The sequence below is a fragment of the Mesocricetus auratus genome, unplaced genomic scaffold, assembly GCF_017639785.1.
Source record: "Mesocricetus auratus isolate SY011 unplaced genomic scaffold, BCM_Maur_2.0 Super-Scaffold_100676, whole genome shotgun sequence".
NCBI lineage: Eukaryota > Metazoa > Chordata > Mammalia > Rodentia > Cricetidae > Mesocricetus > Mesocricetus auratus.
This window is the reverse complement of record NW_024429266.1, coordinates 143,807,338-143,833,051: the sequence shown is the minus strand read 5'-3', so window position 1 is coordinate 143,833,051 and position 25,714 is coordinate 143,807,338. Positions and strand designations below refer to the sequence as shown.

General features: G+C 45.2%; 1 protein-coding gene across 1 annotated transcript in view; it reads right to left on the bottom strand.

The window, feature by feature from the left end:
• Positions 1-8,214: 8,214 nt before the first annotated feature.
• Positions 8,215-25,714, bottom strand: part of Tacr1 (tachykinin receptor 1) — a 176,875-nt gene continuing 159,375 nt past the window's right edge. The window contains exons 3-5 of the mRNA XM_005078288.4: positions 15,128-15,278; positions 13,250-13,446; positions 8,215-11,286 (exon numbers count right to left, since the gene is read on the bottom strand). Coding sequence (XP_005078345.1) covers positions 10,995-11,286; positions 13,250-13,446; positions 15,128-15,278 — 640 coding nt within the window. The 3' untranslated portion in view covers positions 8,215-10,994. The remainder of the gene's footprint in view (positions 11,287-13,249; positions 13,447-15,127; positions 15,279-25,714) is intronic.

Here is a 25,714-nt window from a genome sequence, read left to right as displayed (position 1 = left end):
GTTTACAGAGTCTTCTTTCAGTCATTTGTAAACAGGAAATGCGCCCCACCTCAATTTTGCTGTTTTTTTTTAAAACTTTATCTTTTTCACTGTCCACATAAGCAATATAGTTATGATATATAGATCTGTCTCTTCTTTGGACACACATCTAAGGTAGAGTAGGTGGGAAGCTATAAATAACTGACATGGTCATAAACTGGATGGAGTGTTAGATTGGTACAAAAATGAAATACCTGTGGTGGTTTTAATAAGGAATGTCTCCGTAGGCTCACACACTCAAACACTGGTTCCCAGGTTGGTGATGCTGTCTGAGGCTGTGGAACCTTGAGGAGCTGGAGCCTTGCTTGAGGGCGCACACCTTGCTGGGGGAGGAGGGGCTTGGAGAGTTTACAGCTTTGTCCCATTTCCAGTTCACTGTTTTTGCTCCATGTTTATGGCTGAAGATACAATCTTTCAGCTGCCTGCTGCCCCCACCATTATGGACTCTCCTTCTGGAGCCTTAAGCCCAAATGCGCTTTCTTTTATAAGTGGCTTTTGGCCATGGTCTTTTATTACAGCAACAAAACTAAGCAACACACGCCTTCCTAGAAAAGGCACTGAGAACTGCTACAGAATGCAGGGAAGCCAAGCAATTCCGTCCCGAGTTGGACATCCTTTAAAGATTGGATAGCGTTTAAAGGTCTCTCATGGTTCATGGCTGTTGTGTCTGCCTGGGAATCTAGAAAGTGGAGATGACGTACCCGTTTTGATTTCTCAAACTTTCAGAAAGGAAGACCAAAATGGGGTTGGGGGCAGGTGGATAATATGGTGGGTTCTTTGTAGTAGAGGGTTAATATTGACATGAAAACATTGTAAATTCGGCCACATGGGATAGAGGAGGACTGCGTTGTAACCCTGGCTCCCCATGTCTCTTCCTATTGTACCCCTCTCTCTTGTGGTGTTGAACCTGAAACTTTGCTCTTAGGCAATTTACACACCCAGGCTTTCAGGCTTCTACTTTCACTCAGAGTGGCAAACCTGTGTATGGGAAGATAGTGCCCTTTGCTTTGAATCCCATCCCTGATGACTTTCCAAACCGTTTTCTGTTTCCATTTAGCCAGTCTAGCAGTCCCACAGGCCGTCTGCATGCACTTACTTGTGTGCTGACTAAATGCAGTACCTGGGCTTAGTGCTGACTTACTAGTCAAACGCTCTGAGGACAAGGCTAGGAACCTAGACTGTGGGAAGCCCTTCATTCCACTGCAATTATAGAACTGAAAACCATTAACGTGGTGGCCCTGGATCCTTTGCTTGAGCTCTGATTTCACCCTTCTTCCCTGACTCAGAAACTGTTTGCACAACGTTTTGGGTGATGCTCTGATCCAACCTGACTCCAGGATGCCCTTTAGCATGCTCCATAGACCGTCAAGAGGTCCTGAAACATACCTCTCTCTGCCTCCAGTACCCAAGTTAGCCTGACCTGAGGGCAAGGACATGGGTCTCTAAGTTGCTTGTTGTAAGTATATTATCTGTCCCAGTGACTTCTCTATTGCTTTGTTTTTTTTGGGGGGAGGGTAGGTTGAGACAGGGTTTCTCTGTGTAGCTTTGGAGCCTGTCTTGGAACTCACTCTGTAGACCATGCTGGTCTTGAACTCACAGAGATCTGCCTGCCTCTGCCTCCCGAGTGCTAGGATTAAAGGCATGTGCCACTACTGCTCAGTGACTTCTCTATTGCTAAAAGAAACCTTTATCCTTCAAAGAAATGCATTACCTATGGAACTTTTATGCACCCAAGATTAATTGCAGCTGGACATCCTTGCTGAGGACTCTCTAAACACCATGATTAGGTCCTGGCTGCATAATTGACTTTAGGAATGTCTACAGCCAGGAGGACAGTTTATCTTTTGCAATCTTCTTCTGATGATCCTATGAAAATTTGCTGCTTCGGAAAATGTCACTTCATGAACTAGCTTCCTGGCAATGTGTCCAGGGAGGACAGACCTACCCAGGCTATGACAACTTGAAGAGAAATGGCACCATAAGGAATAAAGGGGACAGCAAAAGGACTTGCTTAAGACTCTAGGCTTTGGAGTTGGGTGTCAGTGGTAATTATGTTCCACCATTGGATTATCAGACAAATTACTTAAATGATGCTCCATTATTCTAATACAATAACATTGACTTCATGGCATGTGGGGATTGATCTTGTTGCATAAAGTGCTTGGCCCCAGAGACACAGAGCATAAAGCTTGTTATCATTATATTTCATTTGAGGTGGAGAGAGGGAAGAGGTTAGCCCTGTCCTTCAGTGTTTGGGGTCTTCAAACTAGTTTCAAGTGTAACAGACCGCACTGTATGTTCACTAACACGATCCTCTTAGCCTGTCAAGCAAAGACCAAGGGACTTAACTGTGTCTCCACTCTGATTAGTACACAGACACAGTGCAGGCAATATGGCCAGGGAGGAGCAAAGTGGTCTCAAGCATGGGGTGGGGGGATGGGAGAGAACACTGAAGAGGAGAAATGGCATTCACTCACAGTGATGCCTGAGGATACTTCCGAGTTCACTGAATGCTTCTGGGTGATTAATATCCATTGTCAGCTTGAGATCTTGAGTCCCCTAAGAGGCAAGTGTCTTGTGAGGAATTGTCTGGATTATGGTTAGCCTCTGAGAATGTCAGTGAGGGATTATCTTTAAAAATTGGTGTTCTTGATAATTTCAGACAAGTATACAGTGAATGTGATCATAACTATCTGCCCAATACCCCCTCCAACTTTCCTTATATCCCCCAATTTTTCTAATTTCATGTCTTTTTAAAGATGCACCAAGCCCAGCCTCTCCTGCCCATATGTGCATGGTGGTGGGGCCATCTGCCATGGTAATCATCTGAGTGGCCACACCCTCAAAAACCAATAAAAACACTAGCTGCCGGTAGCTCCCTAGTAAGGTGTGGGGTCTGGCGATCATCGACTCCATCTGTGCTGCAATTTTTGTTAGCTTGAGCTTGTGTAGGTAGCCACAGTAGCTGTGCGTTTATGAATGTGTGATAGCCATGTCATGTCCAGAAGATAGCCATTTCTTGGCATTCTTCCCCATCCCGTGACTCTTATGCTCTTTCTATGCCCCTTTCCATGATATCCTCAGCCTTGGTCAGGAGGAGAGATGGCTATAGGGGTCCCATGCAGGAATGAGCACCCAGTCTCTTATTCTGTGAGGGGTTATCCTGACTGAGTTAACTGATGTGGGAAAACTCACTTTAACCATCCCCTGGGCTGGGAACCAAGACTGAATAAAAAGGTGAGCTGAGCACTGGCATTCGTTGTTTTCTGCTTCCTGGCTGCAGATGCAGTGTGACCAGGTTCCTCAAGCTCCTGCCATCAGGGCTTTCCCACCATGATGGACGGCACCTGTGAACTGTCAGTCAAAAGAAACCCTTCCTCCTGCAAGTTGCATTTGTCCAGATGTTTTGTTATAACAACAGTGAAGGTAAGTGTCTTAGTTAGGGTTTTTATTGCTACAAAGACACCATGATCATGGCAACTCTTTAAAAAATTTTTAAGTTTAATTAAGTTAGTTAATTTTTCATCCTGATTGAAGTTTTCCCTCCCACTCCCTTTCCTCTGTCCCATGCCTCAATCCACTCCTCCTCTGTTTCTATTCAGAAAGGGGTAGGCCTCCCATGGGTATCAACAAAGCTTGGCATTGTCAAGTTGTAGTAAGACTAAGTATCTCATACTGGGCAAGGCAATCCAGTATGAGGAATATGTTTCCAAGAGGCAACCAAAGTGTTAGGGACAGTCCCTGCTCTCACTGTTAAGAGTCCCACAAGAAGACCAAGTTACAAAACTGTCACATATATGTAGAGAGCCTAGGTATCAGTCCCACGAAAGCTTCCTTGTTGGTTCAGATTCTGTGAGTGTCTATGAACCAGGCTAGTTATTTTTATGAGTTTCCTTGTGATGTCCTTGACCCCTCTGGCTCCTATAATCCTTCTTCCCTCTCTTCAGCAGGATTCCCTGAGATCAGCCTAGTGTTTGGCTGTGGGTTTCTGTATTTGTTTCCATCAGTTATTGGATGAAGGCTTTCTGATGACAATTGGGGTAGTCACCAATATGATGACAAGGATAGCTAATTCAGGCTGTGTATCCACTATTACTAGGAGTCTTAGCTGGGCTCATCCTTGTAGATTCGTGGGAGTTTCCCTTGCATCAGTTTCTATCTGACCCCAAAACATACCCCTTTCCAGTCATCTTTCAGTACTCTCCCTCTCTATCCACCCCCAACCTGATCCCTCAAGTTTCCATCCCTGCCTGGAAGGAAAACATTTAACCAGGGTGGCTTCAGTCCATTATCATCATGGCAGGAAACAGGGCAACAGGTGGGCAGAGTTGCTACATGTAGCACAGTGCTGGAGTTGAGAGTCCTCACATCTTATCCAAAGGCAACAGGAAGTGAACTGAGACACTGGGTGGAATCTTGAGCATATATGAGGCCTCAAAGGCCACCTCCCTTTGGGGGACATTTTCTTTCAAACCTCCATAGTAAGTAATAATACACCAGTGCATAACTTCAGTGTCATCTTTGCCTCAGATTCTTCTTTTTTTCCTAGCTTCAACAATATGAGTGTTTAATGATACAGAACAGCAAAGAGTAAGTACCACCTCCAGTAATAAAATGTAACTAAAACAGAACAACAACTCCCCCCCATTAAATTAGGACATACAAAAAATTCTAAAATGCCTAAACTTGGTGTGTGTGTGTGTGTGTGTGTGTGTGTGTGTGTGTGTGTGTGTGTGTGTGTGTAAGTTGGAGAAACAAGCATTGCTGTAAGTAAGATAAAAGTTGGCAGGGTCTCTTTAGGAAGCATTTTAACATTCTACATTAAAACTAAATCAATGATATTCTTTGTTTCTTTGTTTTTTTGTTTTTGCTTTTCATGACAGGGGTTCTCTGCAGAGCCCTGACTGTCCTGAAATTAGCCCTACAGACCAGGCTGGACTCGGACTCTGAGATCCTGCTTGCCTCTGACTCCTGAGTGCTGGGATTAAAGTCTTGTGCCACCACGCCGGGCTTTAAGAATAATGTTCTTTATTAAAGCAACTTATTTTTTAGAAGCAATTCCAAATATACAAACAACTATATTCTTTATTTAATTAACATTTTTATTTGTTTTACATACTGACCTTAGTTTCCCCTCTCTCCTCTCCTCCATCCTCCCTCCACTCCCATCTAACCCCCTCCCCATCCTTCTCTGGCTCCATTCAGAAAGGGCAGGCCTCCCATGAGCTTGAACAAAGTGTGGCACAATAAGTTGAGGTAGGACCGAGTTTGTCCCCCTGCAACAGACTAGGTGAGGTAATCCAGCACGGGGAACAGGTTCCCAAAGGCCTCAGATGCTTCTTTTAAGTGTTGGCTTTAACAATGGAGCCCTGCTCTTCAAATCATCTCAGTTTAGAAAAGTAGTTAGGGATGGTGGTGGGGTTGTGTGAGGTTGGAGTTGTGGGGGGGGGGATTGGAAATGGAGGGAAGGTGTTGGGTAGGGTCATAGCTGAACGGGAGAAGTTCTTCTCTCTCTCTCTCTCTCTCTCTCTCTCTCTCTCTCTCTCTCTCTCTCTCTCTCTCTCTCATAGGTTGTACCATAAAGGCACCATCCTTAAGGGCAAAGTACTTCTCTAAAGCCCTTTCCTTACCTAACACTCATACTATTGGGGGTAGTTACATTAGATGAAGTCACTGGGAGGCAGATATGCCCAGTTCTCCATCAGTGCCAGGAAGGTGACATTTCAGCAAGCAGGAAGTTAGGAGGGATATTCCAGGGACAGGAGTTGTGCTGGATTAATGAGTGGAGAACAAAATGAAGTGGGAATAAAAGGGAAAAGATCCTTGGATGAGTGGCTCTCCCCTGCTAGAGGCTGTGCTCTCAGAGAAAACTGACCCCCCCCCAGAAGCTAGAAGTTGCCAATAGCTCCTTGGATAAGGGTGGGACAAAAGTAGACACAAAGTTGAATGGGTAGGAAACTGGGGCATGGATCTGGGAAGTATTGAGGGATAGAAGGGTGAATGTGATCAAACCATGCCCAAAAATTTTCAAATATCTAATAAAATACTTTCAAAATTAAAAATAAATTAAGAAAGAAAAAAACAAAAACAAAAAGGAGACACAGTGCAGAGAACCCAGGTTTGAACTGGAATGAAAGTCTCTAGAGCTAGCCGAACAGGCAACACCAGCAGTTGCCTCTGATATCCTCTGGTTACTTGATGCTCAGCACCAATCTTTTCTCCTTTCAAACTGTGCTGCTTGAGAGGGAAGCCAGGGTGACACCTGCAACTCTTGTATCCAGTCTGTACCATGAGGTTCCTAATTTTCCACCTCTTTACCTCCCCTCTGTTCTTCTGAACCGGGTAGATAGGCGATGGTGTCTTAGAGCATTGCTGTGGGGTTCAGATGCTTTGTTTAGCTTTGAAGATGAAGAGGAACATTCCCCATGTGTCCCCACCTCATCTGCCTTCTGCTTGAGGTCTTCACTAAACTGCGCTGGGGTTCAGAGCTGAGGAAGTCCGTTCACTCTTGTACCAAGGGATTGAAGGAGTCCTGCTATAGCTACTGGGGGTGAATATCTCTAGAACATTTGCTGCGCAAACCTGGAGCAAATGAAAATATCTTTGTGTCTCTATAACTGTCCCCCACACCCTGTGCTTTCTGTTGACCTGTAACTAAAGAGTCACTATTGCTTATGCAAGGGGCATTCTTTTATTTCCATGGAGAAGAGTAAGCACACTCCTTCATCACAAACTCAATGGTTTTGTCTAAAGCTTTAGATTGTCTGGTGCCTGAGAGGAAGTATGGTTTTATTCCAAAGCTGTTTCCCGGCAGCCAGGCTGGTTCTTCTGGGGCTCATCTACCTCCAGCTCTGTTCAGAAGGCCCCCAGCTTCTTACCCTCTCCTGGAAACATTCCACACTTTCTCCGTTTGCTGAACAGCATAGGGTTAATCATTGCTTTAGAGTATATTCAGACTATTTTCCATGTGTTGTGTGGGGATCTTCTGGATTCCTTGAAGCTTGTCCAGGCACCATTTTCTAAGATGCCTTAATTTAGAAGGGAGCCTCTTCATTTTGGAGCATCTTCATTGTTCATTTTGGACGCCTTAGCTGTCTGTTTTTTTTCTTTCCTTCTCTATGTCGCTGCAAGTCTGTCCACAGTGTCTCATGGCTCTCTTGATGGCACTGCCCGTGGGAGGTGACCCAGCAGGGGGAGGCAAGTTGCCATTTCTCACAGTGATCATCACTGATGTTTCCAACCTGCAGCAGTTTCCTGCAATGCTTTTAAATACAGAGGCCTGGACCAAAGCTGCTTGTACCAGTTGTGCAGCTCTATGGCATAGATTCACTTGGAAAAAGAGTGGGCGAGGAGTGCCATCAGCCCAGGTGTAGCATTTTGGGTCTGCCACATTGCCCTTCCCCCTCTCCAGATGACCCCAGGCAGTCGCAGAGCAAGGTGGGTACCAGCTTGACCATTTCTGCTAAAGCAGGTGTGGACTTCTCTTGAGCAGTATCTACACATACTGGGTTTTTTCTTTCCCTCTGTATTAGCTACTTCTCTGTTGTGATAAAACACCATGACAAAGGCAACTTATAGAATAAACAGTTTGCTTGCACTAACAGTTCCAGAAGGTTAGAGTGCATAATACCCTTCCCCCAGTGATGTATGTCTGTTAGCAGGGCTCCACCTCTCAAAGGTTCCAAGCCTCGCCAAACAGCAAAACCAGTTGGGGATCAACTGTTCAAACACTCAAGCCTATAGGAGATGCTTCTCATTCAAACCCCAACACCCTATCTCCATTCCTATGCTGGATTACAGTCTTCCCCGATCTCCCACTGTGTCCATTAGCTTGATCTCCCTCTCTCCCCACATGATCTGCCTTGACCTTGTCTCCAGGATATCACTTGTACATCTAACTGCCTTGTCATTTTCCCATGGGCAGCTTGAACTGACACCTCTGTATTCATAGTTGACATCATTGGTGTGGCCATACAATCCAATCCCAAATTCCTGTTTCCCAGTTTGGAAACACATCCCAGGTCTTGCCAGCCCATATCTTTGCCACTACAGCACTGAGTAGATGTTGGATTTTATCCTACTGGGTGTGTAGTTTGTGAGAGTTATCATTACTATCCTACTCCACTCCCAATAGTGTTTCTTCCTGTTCCCTGGAGAAGAGACAGAGACACAAGATCACTGAAAACACACTTTATTTCTGTAGGATATTCTTCCCAGAATCCCAGGCCCCAAACACAGATGCCTCAGGAGTGGGTCCTCTCCATGCACAGTCTTCCCCAGGCCTGAGTCCTCTCCTCTCCTAGGATTCTACTCAGCCCTTTGCCTTGGCATTCTGCTGAAGGGCTAAGGGTGTTCCTCCCATAAAGGTCACTTCCCCGCCCCTCAGTCCCATTGACTGTGAGGTACATTTCCCAACTCCTTTCCAAGCAAGAACAGTGGCAGGAGGAGATTGACATAGCAGGAGTGCATTTGCCAGTGGCACTGGGATCCACAGGCTAGAGGGTACACGGGAAGGATGGCCCCAGGGTGTCTCCCAGTCTATCATTATTGGAGGGTACATCAATAAAACTCACTTAGGAGATAAACACAGGGTGACACATTTCAATAAGAGACCCATGCACAGATCACAAATCACAGTGTTCTCACACACAGGAATCGACGACATTTCTACAAATTAAATGGGCTTTGGAGCAGGGGCAGTGGGAAGCTCGACGGTCCTCTGTAAGGGATGCTTTGCTGTATCCATAAAACGTAGGTCCACCTCATCTTCCCTCTTATTACACACGGAATGAGGTTGCTCATCTCAGTCCTTACAGTCCCCAGGGCTTACTGGTGACTCCCTTCAGAGTTGCCTCAGAGAACTGCCACTGTGGAGGCTCTCTAGAAGCCCCACCCTTTGACTTGAGTCCCCATAGTGAAAGTCAGTCTTTAAAACCCTAGGAAGATTCTGTTTCTCAGTGCTTCCAGGGCTGGTGAGCCGTCTGGTTTCACCAGGACTGATGCATCAGGAATGGCAGGCAGAGGAAGCTCCTGGGGGTAGAAGGAGCTGTGAGTCTCCAGTTCAGGGCCAAGTCCAGAGTGGGCGCTGCATAGATCCTTGCCAGCTCTACCCTAACCTTCTCTTCTGTAGATGTGGTGTCTTCAGCACTCGATGCTCTTTCTTCTTGGGCACTTTTCATAAGCACACTACTTTGCATCCATACAAAGATTCTTTTTTTGGAAACATAGTTAATAATTTGACTTTTGTTGTCCCTACATTTTATTTTCCACTCATAGGGTGTCATTGAGCAGGATTTGCTTAACTTTTTCCCATGATGCTCTGCGCACTATGTTTCTCATTTCTTTTTTCTGGCTTGTACCATTTCTATGTAAATGGTGCTTCCCCCAGGTATGCTGACTCCCTCATAGGATTAGAGCCAATAAGACTAGCCAAAGCTGAAAAAACTGGTAGTGGGTGGCATTGTTCTCTCTGACATGATGGATGGAGCTTGTGTGCATCTAGTTATCAGAACCAAGAGGACATTCATGGATGTTACAGAAAGCCTTGGCTACCAGCTACATCTGGGCAAGGCATATGCCTTAGCGTGTGCCCTCCTGCTGAAGATCCTGAAGCTATATCAGGACATGGAGCTTTTAGTCCCCAGCTCTTGGCAGACCAAGTGTCCTTTGGGGTTGTTGGATCATTCAACTTCTTGTAGACAGAGATCAACGATGTGGAACAAGAAGGCAAAAGAGAAGATGCAAGGCTCCTCTTTCCATCAGTGTAGCTGCAGAGGGAAACCTCCTCACTCTACACACAGGAGCAAAAAGTGAAGACTCTGAGTTAGGACCCCTGCATGAAGATAGGAGCAGCCAGGCCAGGAAGCTCACACACTCCTCCTCCTGACGCTGCTCTCAGAGGTGGACTGCAGCTTGTTGCAGCTGCTGGAGAGATCCAAGGTTTCCTATGAAGTGCTCTGCTCTGTCAAAGACCAGAACCTTCCTGGAGAAGGAATTTTGGATCAGGGTTTCTGGATCAATGGGAGAATATTTACCCATACTCATATCTAGGAATTGCCACTCAGTATTTCTGAGGCTGTCATTTTTTATTTAATTTTAATTAATTAATTGTGTGTGTATGTGTGTGTGTGTGTGTGTGTGTGAGAGAGAGAGAGAGAGAGAGAGAGAGAGAGAAGGAGAGAGAAAGGGAGAGAGAACAAAATGTATATACCATTAAACCAGGGAACAGAGAGACTCGAAGGGATACTTGCAGAGTATTTAGTTCAGCCCTGTAGCTTTACAAAGAAGGAAAGAGGCCCATAGGTCAAGCCTGGAATGGGTCTCCTGGCTCTTTGTTAGAATATACATCAGCTGCTGCCATAGACATATTCAGTAAGAATTGGTTATATTAGGGACACAATGCAGAAGTTGTGAGAAGTTGTCAATTTCATGATATTTAAATGAATTGAAATATTCAGATGTCATGAAAATGGTGGATGCATGCCTTCTATTCATGTGTGCTTAGATGGGGGGCTACAGCTCTCTTGTTTACACTGTCTAGTGGAAGGCTGGAGTGGCATGAGCTAGTCTGTGCATGGCTGAGAATGACTTTACAGAAGAAAGACAGAAGTTTCAGGCCAACAAGTCTGCTGAATGCATTACTGCAGAATACCTCCCCAAATGAGCACCTGCATGCAGATGAAGACATGTCAGGCATCATGGGATGAACTGTAGGGGATCAAGTGCAGCCTTCTCACTTTATAGACATTCACTGATCTGCCTTAGGGCACAATCGTGAGGATGGTTGACAAGGACAGGAAGGAATCCAGATTGAATACAGCATGGAATGTTTTCCTTAAACCATAGTGACCCTTTACAAAAGCTCCAGTGTTAGGGTATTTCCAATGGATTCCATGCATAAATGAATCAGGGCACAGGATGGGCTGGTGACCACACCCTTGAAATGTGCCCCCTGCCTAAGCCAGCATGTTAGAGTAGAAGCTAGAGCTTTCTGTCACGGTCTTCGAGTTGCTTCGAGAAGAACCATTGGAGGTGAGATCCAGGGATGAGGGTGTGGCCTTGGGGCCTTCTTCTGGCTCCTCTTCATGGGCTCCCACCACGGTGGAGATGGTGGTCTCCAGGCGGCTGACCTTGTACACACTGCCCTGGGTCTGGAGGTATCGGGTGGATTTCATTTCCAGCCCCTCATAATCACCAGCACTGATGAAGGGGCAGCATCGAAAGGCATGCTTGAAGCCCACACGGAACCTGGAGAGAAAGGGTGGAAAGGTGAGCTGTGAGACTGCCTGTTCTAAGAGGGCTTCCTTCCCATGGTGTCAGCTCCTCAACACAGGACCTGCGCAGGTCTGATTCTACGCCGTTACATATTCAAATTAATTCACATCTGGAGACGTTGGAGACAAGCTCCCCTCAACGACAGTTGTCAAGGTGCAATCAAGTCTTTCTTTGGGGCATCCAAGAATTAGGTTGTTTCCTTGGGTGTGTGAACAGAAGACATTTGGTTAACTGAACATCAGCAAAAACTACTCCACACTGTAGTCATTTGTGTGTACCTACTGGGCTGTTTGCAAGGTCTTGTGGTTTGAATGACAAGTATAGTCTCGGGCATTTGAATATTTGGTCTCCAGTTGGTGGTCGCACTGTTTTGGTAGTCTTAGAAGGTGGCCTTACATCACTGGTTTTGAGGTTTCAAAAGCCTCTGTCATTTCAGGTTCATTCTCTCTGCTTCCTGTTTGCAGTTGGAGATGTGTGCTCTCAGCTGTTCCTGCCACCATGTCTACTCCCTGCCACCACAGTTCCCTGCCATGATGGACTCTTACTCCTCTGGAATCATAGGCCTACACAAACTCTTTCTTCTATAAGTTGCTTTGGCCATGGTGTCTTACATAGCTATAGAAAGGCAATTAACATACCAGGTTCACAGTAAAAGTATGTATCTAGACTCAGCCCTTGACTGCCAGTGATGTTTTATCAGGGTGCCTCAGTTTCCATACTTGTTAAATATGGAGGGTCATCTTTACTTAAAGATGTGCCGAGAGATTTAACCTAAAAAAACTGGAGACAGATCATCACCCTCATAGAAGATGAAACTGTGATATGCATAGAGACCACACATACTTCTAATGCTTTCTAATGCTTAAGTGTCTCTGTTACAGGGGCCCTTCCCAGCTGAAGAGAGAGGGAGAGAGAGAGAGAGAGAGAGAGAGAGAGAGAGAGAGAGAGAGAGAGAGAGAGAGAGAGAGAGAACAGGGATTTTCTATCTTCCCTTCTTCTCAGCATCCGTCCCCAAACACAGGTTGGATGCTTCTTTGGGTGACAATTAACAACCTGGTGTCCCAGACCCCTCCTGTGTGCTCTCCACCTACCACAGTAAATTCTTTATTGCCTATAGTAAGTCCCTGAGGGTCTCTTGTCTCTGAATTATCTGGGTTAACCTTTGTTGGGAGAAGGTTCCCTGAGCCTGTCTGACCACATAATTGCAGGAACCAGGCCATGGGGCCCTGACCTCCTTTGCTTTTCTGTGTTACTGGAAATGTGTCTGGGGAAGTGAACCTTGACGAAACAGTGACACAAGAAGAGCATAATGTATGCAGGCTTGTCTACATGCGACAGCCACAACATGCCCTCAATTCCACTAACTGAGTCTCCAATTTTTAAAAATCAGAAGAGTGGGGAGATGGCTCAATGGGTTAAGGGGTTTGCTTCATAAATGTGAGGGCCTGTTTCAAATTTCTAGAACCCATGTAAAAAGCCAGGTGTGGGTGTACAGTACCCATATGCCCAACCGTGTGTGTGTGTGTGTGTACGTGCGCATGCGTGCTCACGCACATGTTTTGGGGTGTGGAGACAACAAGATCACTGGTACTTACTGGCTGCCAACCTAGAGGTAGTTTCAGTAAGACTCCGTCTCAAGGGAATATGGTGGGGAATGATAAAGCAGGACAGCTGACACCTTCCTCTGGCCTCCAGTCGCACGCACAGATGCCCACTCGCACATACAAATTTGCACACACACAAGAAAAAAACCATGTCACACAGGAAACAAAAGATAATTTGTTTCCTTTGGTCAAGAAAACCAACCCACCCTGTGCTCACACTGTTGCAGAGCCCCAGTGAGCATGGCTTGCAGGGTGTGGTTAGCTTGCTGCAGACCTACCACTCCCTTTTGATGGTGGCTTGTGGTTTGGATGTGTGAGCATGGTGTCCTCACCTGTCATTGAGGCAGCAGTAAATTATAGGGTTGTACATGGTGGAACTCATGGCCAACCACATGATGGCCAGGTAGACCTGCTGGATGAACTTCTTGACGTAGAGATCTGGGTTGATGTAGGGCAGGAGGAAGAAGATATGGAAGGGCAACCAGCAGATGGCAAAGGTACACACGACCACGATCATCATTTTGACCACCTGGGGAGAGGGCAAGGCAGGCAGACCCATCAGCACGTCCTTCGGTGGGGTGGCTTCTGTTCCCTCCCCATCACTGTGCGGTGTGGTGGGAAGGGAGGTGTTTATAATGTTGTCTTCTAAGGAGGCTGCGAGACCTTTAACACTCAGGCTTAAGGATCCTGGTACCGGTCTCTGCCTGTGACCCAGGACTACCATCATCCCTACCACCAGGGACTTGTTAGGAGTTACAGGTTATTGGACCTGTCTGTCCTAGATATCTAGAATTATAACCTGACAGTGGACCAGGACCCTTCAGCAGGCTATGATGTGCTGTTATGTGACCTTGCTAGGCAATGTATAGAGAAGCCAAGGGAGAGACAGTGAGCAGAAGTGAATGGGGATACAGAAGAGAAGCCCCAGGGAAGGCAGCAGAGGCCAGGCCAGGGGAGGGGGCCGGGGAAGGTGTTTGGTCTGGAGACATCACATACTAAGTTGCAGTTGCCAGTGGAATGTGACATGTGACAGTATTAGGACACAGACCTTTGGGAAGCAATTAGACACTGATGGAAAAGATTTTTAGGCAGGATTAAAGCCCTTGTGAAGAGGCCTGGGAGCTCTATTGTCCTACTGTGAGAGGACCCAGGGCAAAGGCAACTGCCATGAGCAGGAAGTACCTTCCTCAGACAGGGACTCTGCGTTTGTCTTGGTCTCCTGGCCTCTAAAGCTGTGAAGACCAATTTCTCTTGTTTATAAGTCTCCAGGTGAAAGTGCTTCATGCATGCATGCGTGTATGTGTATTAGATGCATGCATTTGTCTGAGTTGTATGTATCTGTATGTATGCGTGTACGAGTTGTGTTTGTATAAGTGTATGCATAGATATGCATATGTGTGTGTAAGAATAGTATACATGTGTATGAGTGTGTGTATTTTTGCATATATGTATATTAGCACATGTGTTTGTGTATATATATGAATATGTGCATATGTGTATATGTATGTTAATGTGTATATGAATATCTGCATATGAAGGATTGTGTGAATGCACATGAGTATATACATGATTACATGTGTATTTATATATAAGTATGTATGTGTATGAGTGTATGTTAGTATATGTGTCCTATATGCATGTGAATTTATGTGATTGAGTGTATTTGTTGATATATGGACATATGAGTATATGTGTATAAAGTTTGTGAGTGTTTGTATATGTATATGAGCATCTATACATGTATGTGTACATGGGTTTGTGTGTATATGCATATGAGTATTGTGTGTGTATGTTTATGAGTCCTTATATATGTATGCATGCATGTGGGTACATGTGTGTATGTATGTATGTGTAAAGTAGGTTTTGGTATGTATATATGTATGTGCATGACTGTTTATGTTTGTGTATATGTGGATGTATACATGTATATGAATTAGTGTTGGTGTGTATGTATATGAATGCACGTGTGTATATGAGTACTTTTGTATGCGTGTGATTATGTGTATATATAAGAGTTTGCATGTGTGTATGACTGTACGTGAGTATGAATGTGTACTTGTACTTGTGGGTGTGAAGAAAGATCCTGCTTTCCTCTCCCGTTCCTGAGGTCCAGAGATGCCTTATTGCTTCTGCGTCGGGGACTCCCTGCTCCCCAGCCACCGTCAGGGCCAGGGTGGGCTCTGCCTGCTTGACCTTCAACCTTCACTCACCTTGCGCTTGGCAGAGACTTGCTCGTGGTAGCGGTTGGAGGAATCCCCAGGGATCTCGCTGGCCCACAGTGTGATCCCTACCACGGTGTATGCATAGCCGATCACCAGCAGGGGCAGGAAGTAGATCAGCACGGTCACACAGATGTGGTACCTGTGGGGTAGACAGAGGAGTCAGTCTTCGAAACAGTAGGCCATTAGTTTGTAAACACCTTGCTCAGCCTTGGCCATCAGGCAGGGAGGAATGCCACCCATATAGAATGAAGGGATGATGAGCCAGAGAGAACAACTCAATTGAATTCACATTCTTCTAGCAGACTTTCCGTATATTTATAACATTTTCTTGTTTTTGCAAGCGAATGACATGGAGCAACTTATTGGAGGCAGTGTTTATTTTGGTTTACATTTTGAAGGGATAACATCCATCATGGAGCCGGGCCGTGGTGGTGCACGCCTTTAGCCTTTAATCCTAGCACTCTGTGAGTTCGAGACCAGCCTGGTCTACAGAATGAGTGCCAGGATAGGCTCCAAAGCTACACAGAGAAATCCTGTCTCGAAAAAAAAAATCCATCATGGCAGGAAGGCAACTGGCCACACTTGCTGTCTCAGGAAGCAGAGGCAGAAAGGAAGTGGGTCTGGACTGTAAAACTGGCTAGCTTCTAGATTCCCACTTTCCCCAGCAAGGCTACATTTCCTGAGGTCCCATAGCCTTCATCTCTCCTTCATCAGCACTCCACCTGCTTCCACGCATTTCTGTGTAAATTTCAACAGCTCCGCCACATCTCCATCCTTCTCGGAATATGAAAATCAACAATCTGAAAATGCTTGAGGAGTCCTGAGTCATGAGCTGCAGAATCGATGAGGCAGGGTGGCAGCACATAGATTGTGTGCAGGCGGGCTGATCCTGGCTCCCCGGTCTCTCAGTGTCCCCTGGGTAGTCACCTCCTCCTACAGTCACCCACCACAGCAGTGACTGTGTGCTGTGTGCCCAACTTGTTTTCAGTCCTTCCTTCAGGTCGCTGTGGTAACTATGTTCACAAACACAGCGTTCAGAGATGACACGGATGGACAGACCCAGAGAACACTTCAAGACTTCCCATGGTCCTTTCCTGAGAGAACAGCTCTGCCCCCTGTGGATGATCAATAATTGCCCAAATGACCAAACACTCTGGTTGTGCCTTGACAGGCCACTGCCTTGAGGTGCTCTCTGGGATTGTCTAGTGAAAGGTGCATGGGAAGGAATGATGCTGTTGTCCAATAGATGCTTCTTTCTTTGGATCCTTGTGGTCCTCACAGTTGGTCTCAGAATTCCCTGGAGAACCTGAGCAATTGCAGAGGGCTGGGCACAAAAAGTCAGCATTTATTTATTTTACACGTTTGTATTTGTGGTGTGTACATGTGTGTTCATGTGTATGTGTGGGTGATTATGTGGTAAGGGTGTGTGTGCCCAGGCATCTGCATGTGCAGGCCACAGGTTGACATTGATTATCTTGTTCTGTGGTTCTCTATCTTAATTTTTTGAGGTAGGGTTTCTCACTCAACATGGAACTCATTTATTGGCTACACTGGGCAGCCAGCAAGCTACAGGGATTGTCCTGTGTATGTGTCCCGAGGGACTGCCTCCTGACTCTGTGATTTTTTTCCCTTTTTTAAAATTTAAATTACACAAAATCTTATTTTACATATCAATCCCAGTTCCCTCACCCTCCCATTCTCCCAGGCCCCTCACCGTCCCCCATCCCATCCCTCTTCTGCTCTACAGAAAGGGTGATGCTTTCTATGGGGATCACCAAAGTCTCCCCCGTTTATCTAGCCTGAGAGAGTATCTCTCTGTGGTGAATGAGCTCCCAATGTCAATTTCATACACTAGGTATAAATGCTGCTCCATTACCAGGGGCCCCATAGACTGCCCAGGCCTCCTAACTGACACCCATATGCAGGGGGCTTGTTTCCGTCCTATGCTGGTTTCCAAGCTGTCAGTCTGGGGTCCATGAGCTCCCCCCTGTTCTGGTCAGCTGTTTCTGTGGGTTTCCCCAGCAGGGTCTTGACCCCTTTGCTCATCACTTCTCCCTCTCTGCAACTGGATTCCAGGAGTTCAGTTCAGTGTTTAGCTGTGGGTCTCTGCTTCTGTTTCCTTCACCTCCTAGATGAAGACTCTATAATGGCATATAAGGTAGATATCAATCTCATTACAGGGGAAGGACATTTAAGATAGCCTCTCCCCTATTGCGTAGATTCTTAGTTGGGTCATCCTAGTATATCTCTGGACATCTCCCTAGTGCTAGATTTCTCTTTAAACCTATAATGGCTCTCTCTACTAAGGTATCTCTTTTTTTTGCTCTCCTCTATTCTTCCCCTGACTTAATCTTCCTGGTCTCTCATGTCTTCCTCTTCCCTCCTCCCCTTCTCTTTATCCTAGCTCCCTCTCCCCTCCCCTGATTGGTTCCAATTTGCTCAGGAGATCTTGTCCCTTTCCCCTTCTCTGGGGTACCATGTATGTCTCTCTTGGGGTCCTCTTTGTTCCCAGCTTCTCTGGCAGTGTGGATTGTAGGCTGGTACTCCATTGCTTTATGTCTAACATCCATATATGAGTGAGTAAATACCATGTTTGTCTTTTTGTGACTGGGTTATATCACTCAGGATGATTTCTTCTAGTTCTATCCATTTGCCTGTGAATTTCAAGACTCCATTGCTTTTTTTCCCCCACTGAATAATACTCCATTGTGTAAATGTACCACATTTTCTTTATTCATTCTTCCATTGAGGGACATCTAGGTTGCTTCCAGGTTCTGGCTATTACAAATAATGCTGCTATGAACATAGTGGAACAGATGTCCTTGTTGTATAAATGTGCATCCTTTAGATATATGCCTAAGAGTAGAGTTGCTGGATCTTGAGGTAGACTGATTCCCAGTTTCCTAAGGAACTGTCATACTGATTTCCAAAGTGGCTGTACAAGTTGGTACTCCCACCAACAGTGGAGGAGTGTTCCCCTTTCTCTACATCCTCTCCAGTATAAACTGTCATTGGTGTTTTTGACTTTAGCTATTCTGACAGATGCAAGAAGGTATCTCAGAGTTGTTTTGATTTGCATTTCCCTAATGGCTAAGGATGTTGACCACTTTCTTAAGTGTCTTTCAGTCACTGAGAATTCTCTATTTAGTTCTGTACTCCACTTTTTAATTGGACTATTTCGTGTTTTGGTGACTAGTTTCTTGAGTTCTGATTCTGTGACTACAGGTGTGAACCACCTCACTGGGCTCTTTGTGTGGATTCTGGGAATCTAAATTCATGAGCCCATAATTTCACAGAACTTTACCCGCTGAGTTGCCTCCCCTGTGCCAAATTTATAGGAAATTCCCAGGAGATGCTGCTTCTGTTCCTGGTTCAGAAATTGAAAAACATTGCCCTGGATGAGTGGTTCTCAGTCTCAGATGCAGAAAAGAGTCTCTATGGGAGCTTTTAATGCCCAGTGACTGAAGGTGTTCATTCAATTAGCCTGTGTGTGGGAGTAGGAGAGTATAATCTAGAAAATTCCCCAGTTTATTGTAATAGATGGTGGGGATGGGGAACTTCTATTTTAGGCTTTGAATGTGCAAGACTGATGAGTCCCTATTGGGACTCCATGGGTTTTTGCAATTGAATGACTTCATTAGAATATGTGCTAAAATTCATTTTCCCCCTGTAAGTTATCCTTTGGTATTTGGGGGTCTTGTTGATCAGAGGACCTTGTGCTTACAGTGGTAGCTAACTCCTGGAGATAATAGTCATAGCTTCCCCCCTCCCCTTTCTCTGCCCCTGTTTTTCTGATACAGAGTCTCACTATGTAGCCTAGCATTTGAACTTGTGCTGTCTTTCTCTCTCTAGTTTCCTCAGATGTATGCACCAGCACACCAGGTCAATCCTTCTTTTCTCTAAGAACATAAAAAGTAATGCTATTTCTTTGGAAATAACAAGCAATATGGACTTAATTTTGGTGAAAAGATATTACAGGGGATAGGGAGATGGCCCAGGAAGTAAGATGCTTGCCTTCCAACCATGAGGACCCGAGTTCAATACGCAGAACTCATGAAAAATCCAGGTGTGGCAGTACCCACTTGTAATCCAAACACTGTGGAGATGGAGATAGGCAGACCCTTGGAGCACATTACACAGACCGGCTAGAATAGTGAGCTCTAGCTTCAGTAAGAGACCCTGTCTTAAAACACAAGGTGTAAGCCGGGTGTTGGTGGCATATGCCTTTAATCCCAGCACTCAGGAGGCAGAGGCAGGCAGATCTCTGTAAGTTCAAGACCAGTCTGGTCTACAGAGTGAGTTCCAGGACAGTCTCCAAAACAATACAGAGAAACCCTGTCTCAAAAAACCAAAAACCAAACAAACAAAAAACAAGGTGTAACGTGACTGAGAAAGACTTCTGATGTTGACCTCTGGTTTCCACATGGTGCTCAAATATGTGTGCGTGAGAACATATACACATGACACGTACACAAAAGCACACAAACACACACATAAACTCGCAGTGTTATAGTCAGGTCGAACATTGCTTTTTCTATTTCCTAACAGGGATAATTAAGGAGAATAGATAGTCAATTAGCAGTTTTATTTCTAGGCACAAACTTAGAGAAACAGAAAGCCTGGACATAGATACTTATGTACTATTATTCATAACAGCTAACCTATGGGAACAGCACAAATATAAGTCAGCAGATGAATGGATAAATAAATTGTAGTATATCTGTACAATAAAGTGAATCCAGTCTGAAAGTAGAGCGGTATCCTGGTATATGGGTAAACTCTGCAAACACTACTCCAAGTGAATAAGTGAGGAGATAGACATACAAGGGTAAATTCTAAAGAATTACACTTCATACAACACATATGCCATAGAGACAGGGAGCAGATGCAAGGTTTTCAAGGGGACAGAGTAGGAATTCATACTTGGTGGGCACAGAATTTCTGTTTGGGACAATGAAAATGGTCTAGAAATGGACAGATGAGGATGTTACAGCAGTGTGAATGTTCTAATGCCACTGAACTCTTTAAAATAAAAAAGTTTACTTATTTTAAATTATGTGTTTGCTTTTGTGCTTTTATGTTTGTGCATGTTAGTGCAGTGCCCACAGAGGCCAGAAGAGGGTGCTAGATTCCTTGACTAGTGTGGGTGCAGGGATCTGAACTCAGGTCCTCTGCAAGACTAGTATGTGTTCTTAACTACTGAGCCATCTCTCCAGCCCAAAACCATACGCTTCAGATGGTTAAGATAGTAGGTCTTAAAATGTGTATCTTTCAAAATAAAATAACTATATGAAGTATTTTAGCCTGGCCTTCCAGATCCCAGTTCTCCAGATTTACAAATCTACAGGCTTCTACTTTGTTCCTCTATGTACTCCTCAACAGACCCTCCTTGGAAAGTTAATCCCTAGATGAGATCAAAGTTTAAACACATGCCCGAGTTTTGCTCAGATGAACTCCTATTGCACTGAAACCATAAAAAGTCTGTCCAAATAGTATCTGGTTCTCAAAACTTCTGAGTGAGTCTAATTAAAATTAATGAAATTCTATCATTATAAAACATAAAATGAATGCATTTCATTGTGACACGTGTTTGAATACATTTTTATCATATTCTGTGGTTATGTGGAATTAGCCAATGTGTATATATTTGTGTATGTGTGTGTGCATGTGTGCATGTGTGTGTGTGTGTGTGTGCGTGTGTGTGTACTCCAAGATCATTCTTTTAGAAAGTTGGTCAATAAACCCGAGTAATCCTATTTTGTGTGGGTCCATGTTTGTTTTGGCTTCTATCTTGATGTTTCCTAACTTCTTTTCAGACAATGCTTTACAAGCTATCAGAAGTAGTATCTGCCTTGGGAAAAGAGATCTGAGGTTGGCGATGCTCCAAGAGTGAGCCTGAGAAAGAATCTGGCATAGGGGCAGCAGGCAGCAGCAGAGGGAACTACCTGTGTGATTGTGGAAGTGTGTGCTGGTTGTGTAGACGCAGGCCGGGAAGCACTTTGACTGTGATTGTCTTTCAGACACACCTATGGAAGCTTTCAGAAGGAGGAATGTACATATATTTTTGGTTTTGTTCCATTTAGTTTACCTCTTAAAGCAGCCAAGTGAGTGTGCCAAATGTAGACTATATGGCCCTTAAATCCCACAGATCACCTTCCCCAGACACTTTAATACTTTAATGTACACAGACTCAGGTCTCCTCACATCTCACTATGCTGTTCAAAGCATCAGCCTTCCCAGTTTCTGGAGTAATCCTCAACATTTGAAATTAGTGTTGACACGTTAATTAAATAGTATATTGGCGTCTTCATAATGCATTTGATGGGAACTCCAGGTGCCCTGGATCAGAGAATGAAGGACGCCAAGCAAGCTTAGATGTGTGTTCCCCGTCGTCACTCTAAGGACATAGCTCTGACATGTGGGCTGATGTATTGGTTTTCTGTGCTTGGAAGGCAGTAGGTGAAAAATTTCATCTGCTAAAGAATGACTGGTGATTCTAAATTTACCCAGTCCATTAGCTGGCTACCTTTCACTATCCATCCCATTGCAGGTGCCATCCAGCACTCCCTTGACTACCCATCAACTGCTGCTCACTCCCTTGACCACCCCATCACTTGCTGCTCCAAAGCTGAGCTACACCAATTACCCCTGGGAGCTTGTCAGAACTGCAGCCTCACAGATATCACCTTCCAGAATGTGTACTTTAGATTCATGTGCCAGTTCAGGTTGGAAGCACACGGTTCTCTTGGTGCACATTTGGGACTCAACTGCAGTGTAAACACTGACTAGTATGAGTCCTTTGAGAATATGGATACAATGTACAATACATTAATAGACAAACATTTAGCAACAACTTTAGATACACAGTGATTTTGTTACTAAGTGTATGGAGTCTGAGACAAATGCAGAATCCTTCATCCCATTGGGCAGGGGAGTTTCCTGGAAGAGGAGCTGCTGGTTAAGCAGACAGAAGTGGGATGCAGACAAGCCCAGAACAGTGAGGGGACCTTGGGCATGGAAAACAGTGAATGTGAAGGCACTTAGGGAGGGTCAAGGCATGAAGGGGGTACTTTACCAATGCACCAAACTGAATGAAACTTGAGTACTATGTGTATGGAGCATCCTTGGGAATCTTAGCTACATAGAAAGAAGCCAGATCATGAGGGGCATGCTATGACAGGTTAGAGAATTCCCAATTAATTCTGAAGCTGTGGGCAGCCATGAAACTGCTTCTTACAGGGGATTAACTGGATCAGGACATGGTGGAACTTCAGTGGAGTTGGACAAGGTTAGAAGAACCAGTCTTTTGGATGCTCCGCAGTGATCTGGCGGAAGTGAGAATGACTGCATATAGAGCAGGGGTTCTCAACGATCCTTTAATATAGTTCCTCATGTTGTGGTGACCCCACAACCATAACATTATTTTGTTGATACTTCATAACTGTAATTTTGCTACTGTTATGAGTTATAATGTAAATATCTGATATGCCACCCAAAGGGGTCGTGACGCACAGGTTGAGAACCAATGATAGAGAGGCTAAATGGATAGTAGGAAGGAAAGGGTTTTGTAGGTATCATGGCTAGGAGAAGAGTCTGGAGAATTGGCTTCTGAAAATGTAATTGACCTGACTTTCTGTCTTGGAGCAGTGGAGAGTGAGGGTTTACATATTCACCCAATGAAGCCCCAGCAGGACTGTTAACTGTCTGCCCACACAGGAGCTAACGTGCACACCCACAGACATGTATTCCTAGTTTGGTACTCTAGGAAAAGGAGCAGGCTGACCTTAAGGGAAATCAGGTAGACATAGAGCTGGTGTTAGATTAGGGGTCCATGAGATGATGACATGATGCAGATGGCCACGAGAAGGGAAGAGGCCACATCTAGGGGTGCAAGCCCACAGTATGAGGCTCCGGGGAAGATCAAATTTACCTTTGGGAAGAGGGAGGATGAGGTTGTGAACTTCCTGTCTGGCTTTGGGAGGCTGATTCAGGTCAGTCAGTGATTGGACCAGGTGGGATGAGTCATGGGAAGTAGGAAGTGGGGATGGTGGCTGGAGACTCCATTCTCAGTAGTCTTAGTCATGAAGAGCAGGGTAGAGGGCAGTAGCTAAGTGGGGCTCAGGAGAGGACAGCATGCTTTTGGTGGAAGAGGTACGTGAATCAAAGAGCCTCTGTCTCTTGTCTCACGACCTGGTCTGCCTTCAGAGCTGAAAATGCTGTAGAGACGTTGCAGCACAGGCTGCAGCAGAGAGAGCCAAACTCCCCCATCCACACCCCTCCTCCTTCTGTCTGCTTAGGGGCAGTCGTGGCAGTGGTGCATGGCGGGGAGGCTGGGGGTGCATGCTTGTGCATGCGCACTCTCGATCCTGGGTAGGCAGGTGGTTAACAGTCCTGCCCAGTGTTTGATTGGGTAGATATGTAAAACAAACCCTACAGGAAAAGCTTTGACAAACTTGGTGTTTCTGAGATGACAAATGAGAAGGCTTTTGGTTTGGCTGAGGAGCTCACTGTGATTCTGGGTATGGTGAAAGAAGACAGAAGCCTAAGTTGAGGTGAGGCAAAAAGGCTGTGGAATTGGTCTGGCGGGGGATAAAAGCATCAGGAATGGAAGCAATGGTGGGAGGGGCACTAGAGAGAAAAACTCAAGGGCAGTAGTTGGCATAAAGACTTGAGTTGGAACACAGCTAGCAAGACATTTCCCGTGGCCATGACTCCGTGCATTGTAAGGAATGGCGGTATCTGGAGAAAATCCAACCCACCTTATGCTGCCATACCCTGATTCTGTTGCTCAAATCTCTGATAAAATATGCACCACCCAAGAGCTCCATAGAGTGTGGGAGTAAAGGCAAGAAACAGTTTCCAGGCAAGAGGTAGTGTAGGCTGACTTGGGAACCTGTAGCAGACAACTACCACTAGGTGGTGCCACGTTGCAGTAGGCACTGGACCAATCTGTTTTCTTTAGATTGCCGGCATTTCAGTAGCTGGGCAATAAAGTAATAGACATTTTATGTGTTTGGATCCATGGTACACCATACACAGCCCAACCCCCTTCTCCCTTGTCCCACATGCCTTGTACAGCGTGAACTCTGCAGATCCTGGACTGTCCCAGCCCTGAAGAGAACAAGGCTGTGTTTTACCAGAGACATGTTTGCTCATCAGTGGATTTGAATGTCAGGGGATCACTCATCAGCATTTGGTTCTGTACCTCAACCAATCTCAGGCACTCTGAAAGGGTGTGACCTCTGCTGGGGATGCTCTGTCTGAGCTTGGGTTGGCTGAGACACTGCAGTGTGTTCTTACTGGGTGAGGGTCCAAGGGACAGACCTGGCATGGGCTTTTGCCTTAGTGACCATAGTTTAACATGAGCACTGTACTGCAGAGTGCTGGGATCTAGGCAGCAGAAACGAAATTTGTGTTTTGCACCCTGTCAGGCACTGAAAGTGAGGTCTCTGTCTCTGTCTGTCTGTCTGTCTTCTCTCTCTCTCTCTCTCTCTCTCTCTCTCTCTCTCTCTCTCTCTCTCTCTCTCTGTGTGTGTGTGTATGCTAGTGTACATGAATTTGCATGTAGAAGCCAAATGTCAGTGTTGAATCCTTTGGGAATGAACTATCTTGTTATGCTAGTTTTAAAAATTTATTTATTTTTACTTCATATGTATGAGTGTTTGTCTGTGTGTATGTATGTGCACCTCTGTGTGTCTGGTGCCTGTGGAGATCAAAGGAAGGCACTGGATATTCTGGAGATAGAATTGCAGACGGCTGTGTGCCCCCAAGTGGCTGCTGGGAACCGAACTCTGATCCTTTATAAAGCAGCCAGTGTTCTTAGCAGCTGAGCCATCTCTTTATTCCCACTTTATTTTTTAATAAAATTTGCATTTATTTACTGACTTTGAGTATGCATGCTGCTCAGAGGACAACTTTCTGGAATTGAATCTATCCGTCTCTCATGTGGGGTCCAAGGTTTGAATCCAGGTTGTCAAGCTTGATGACAAGTTCCCCAGTCCATCCTGCTATCTCCCTAGCCTGACCCACACTGTTTTGGGGACAGAATCTCTCACAGGGACCCAGGATTTGCTTATTAGGCTACATTGGCTGACCAGGGCTGTCTCTTCCTCCCCAGCACGATTACCCACCACACCTGACTTTTTTTTTTACATTAAGTCTGGGGATCAGACTCCATTCTTTATGCTTATATGCATCTGAGCAATAAAGTAAGTAGACTCTATGTGCTTTTGTTCACTGAATACCACATACGGACTGGGTTACCTTCTCAGCTGAAACATGGTCATTTGTAGTAGGATATTGCTTAGAAACCACTTCAATCAGTGCCAATGGATAGCAATTAGTATTTCCCCATATAAATGAGCTTAGCCATAAATGTGGGTGCTGGCCACTATTTAACACTCCTGGTATTCCCAGGGGCAAGAAAAAACACTTAAAACAACTGATATAGTCCTGTTTATAATAACCCATGCTTAATGACAGTCTGTGTTCCTAGGTCTAGAGCAAGTGTCTAGCATCCTAATTCTTATGCAAAGTCCATAGCCGTATTCTTGTGCCCGAGGAAGGTTTGCTGTC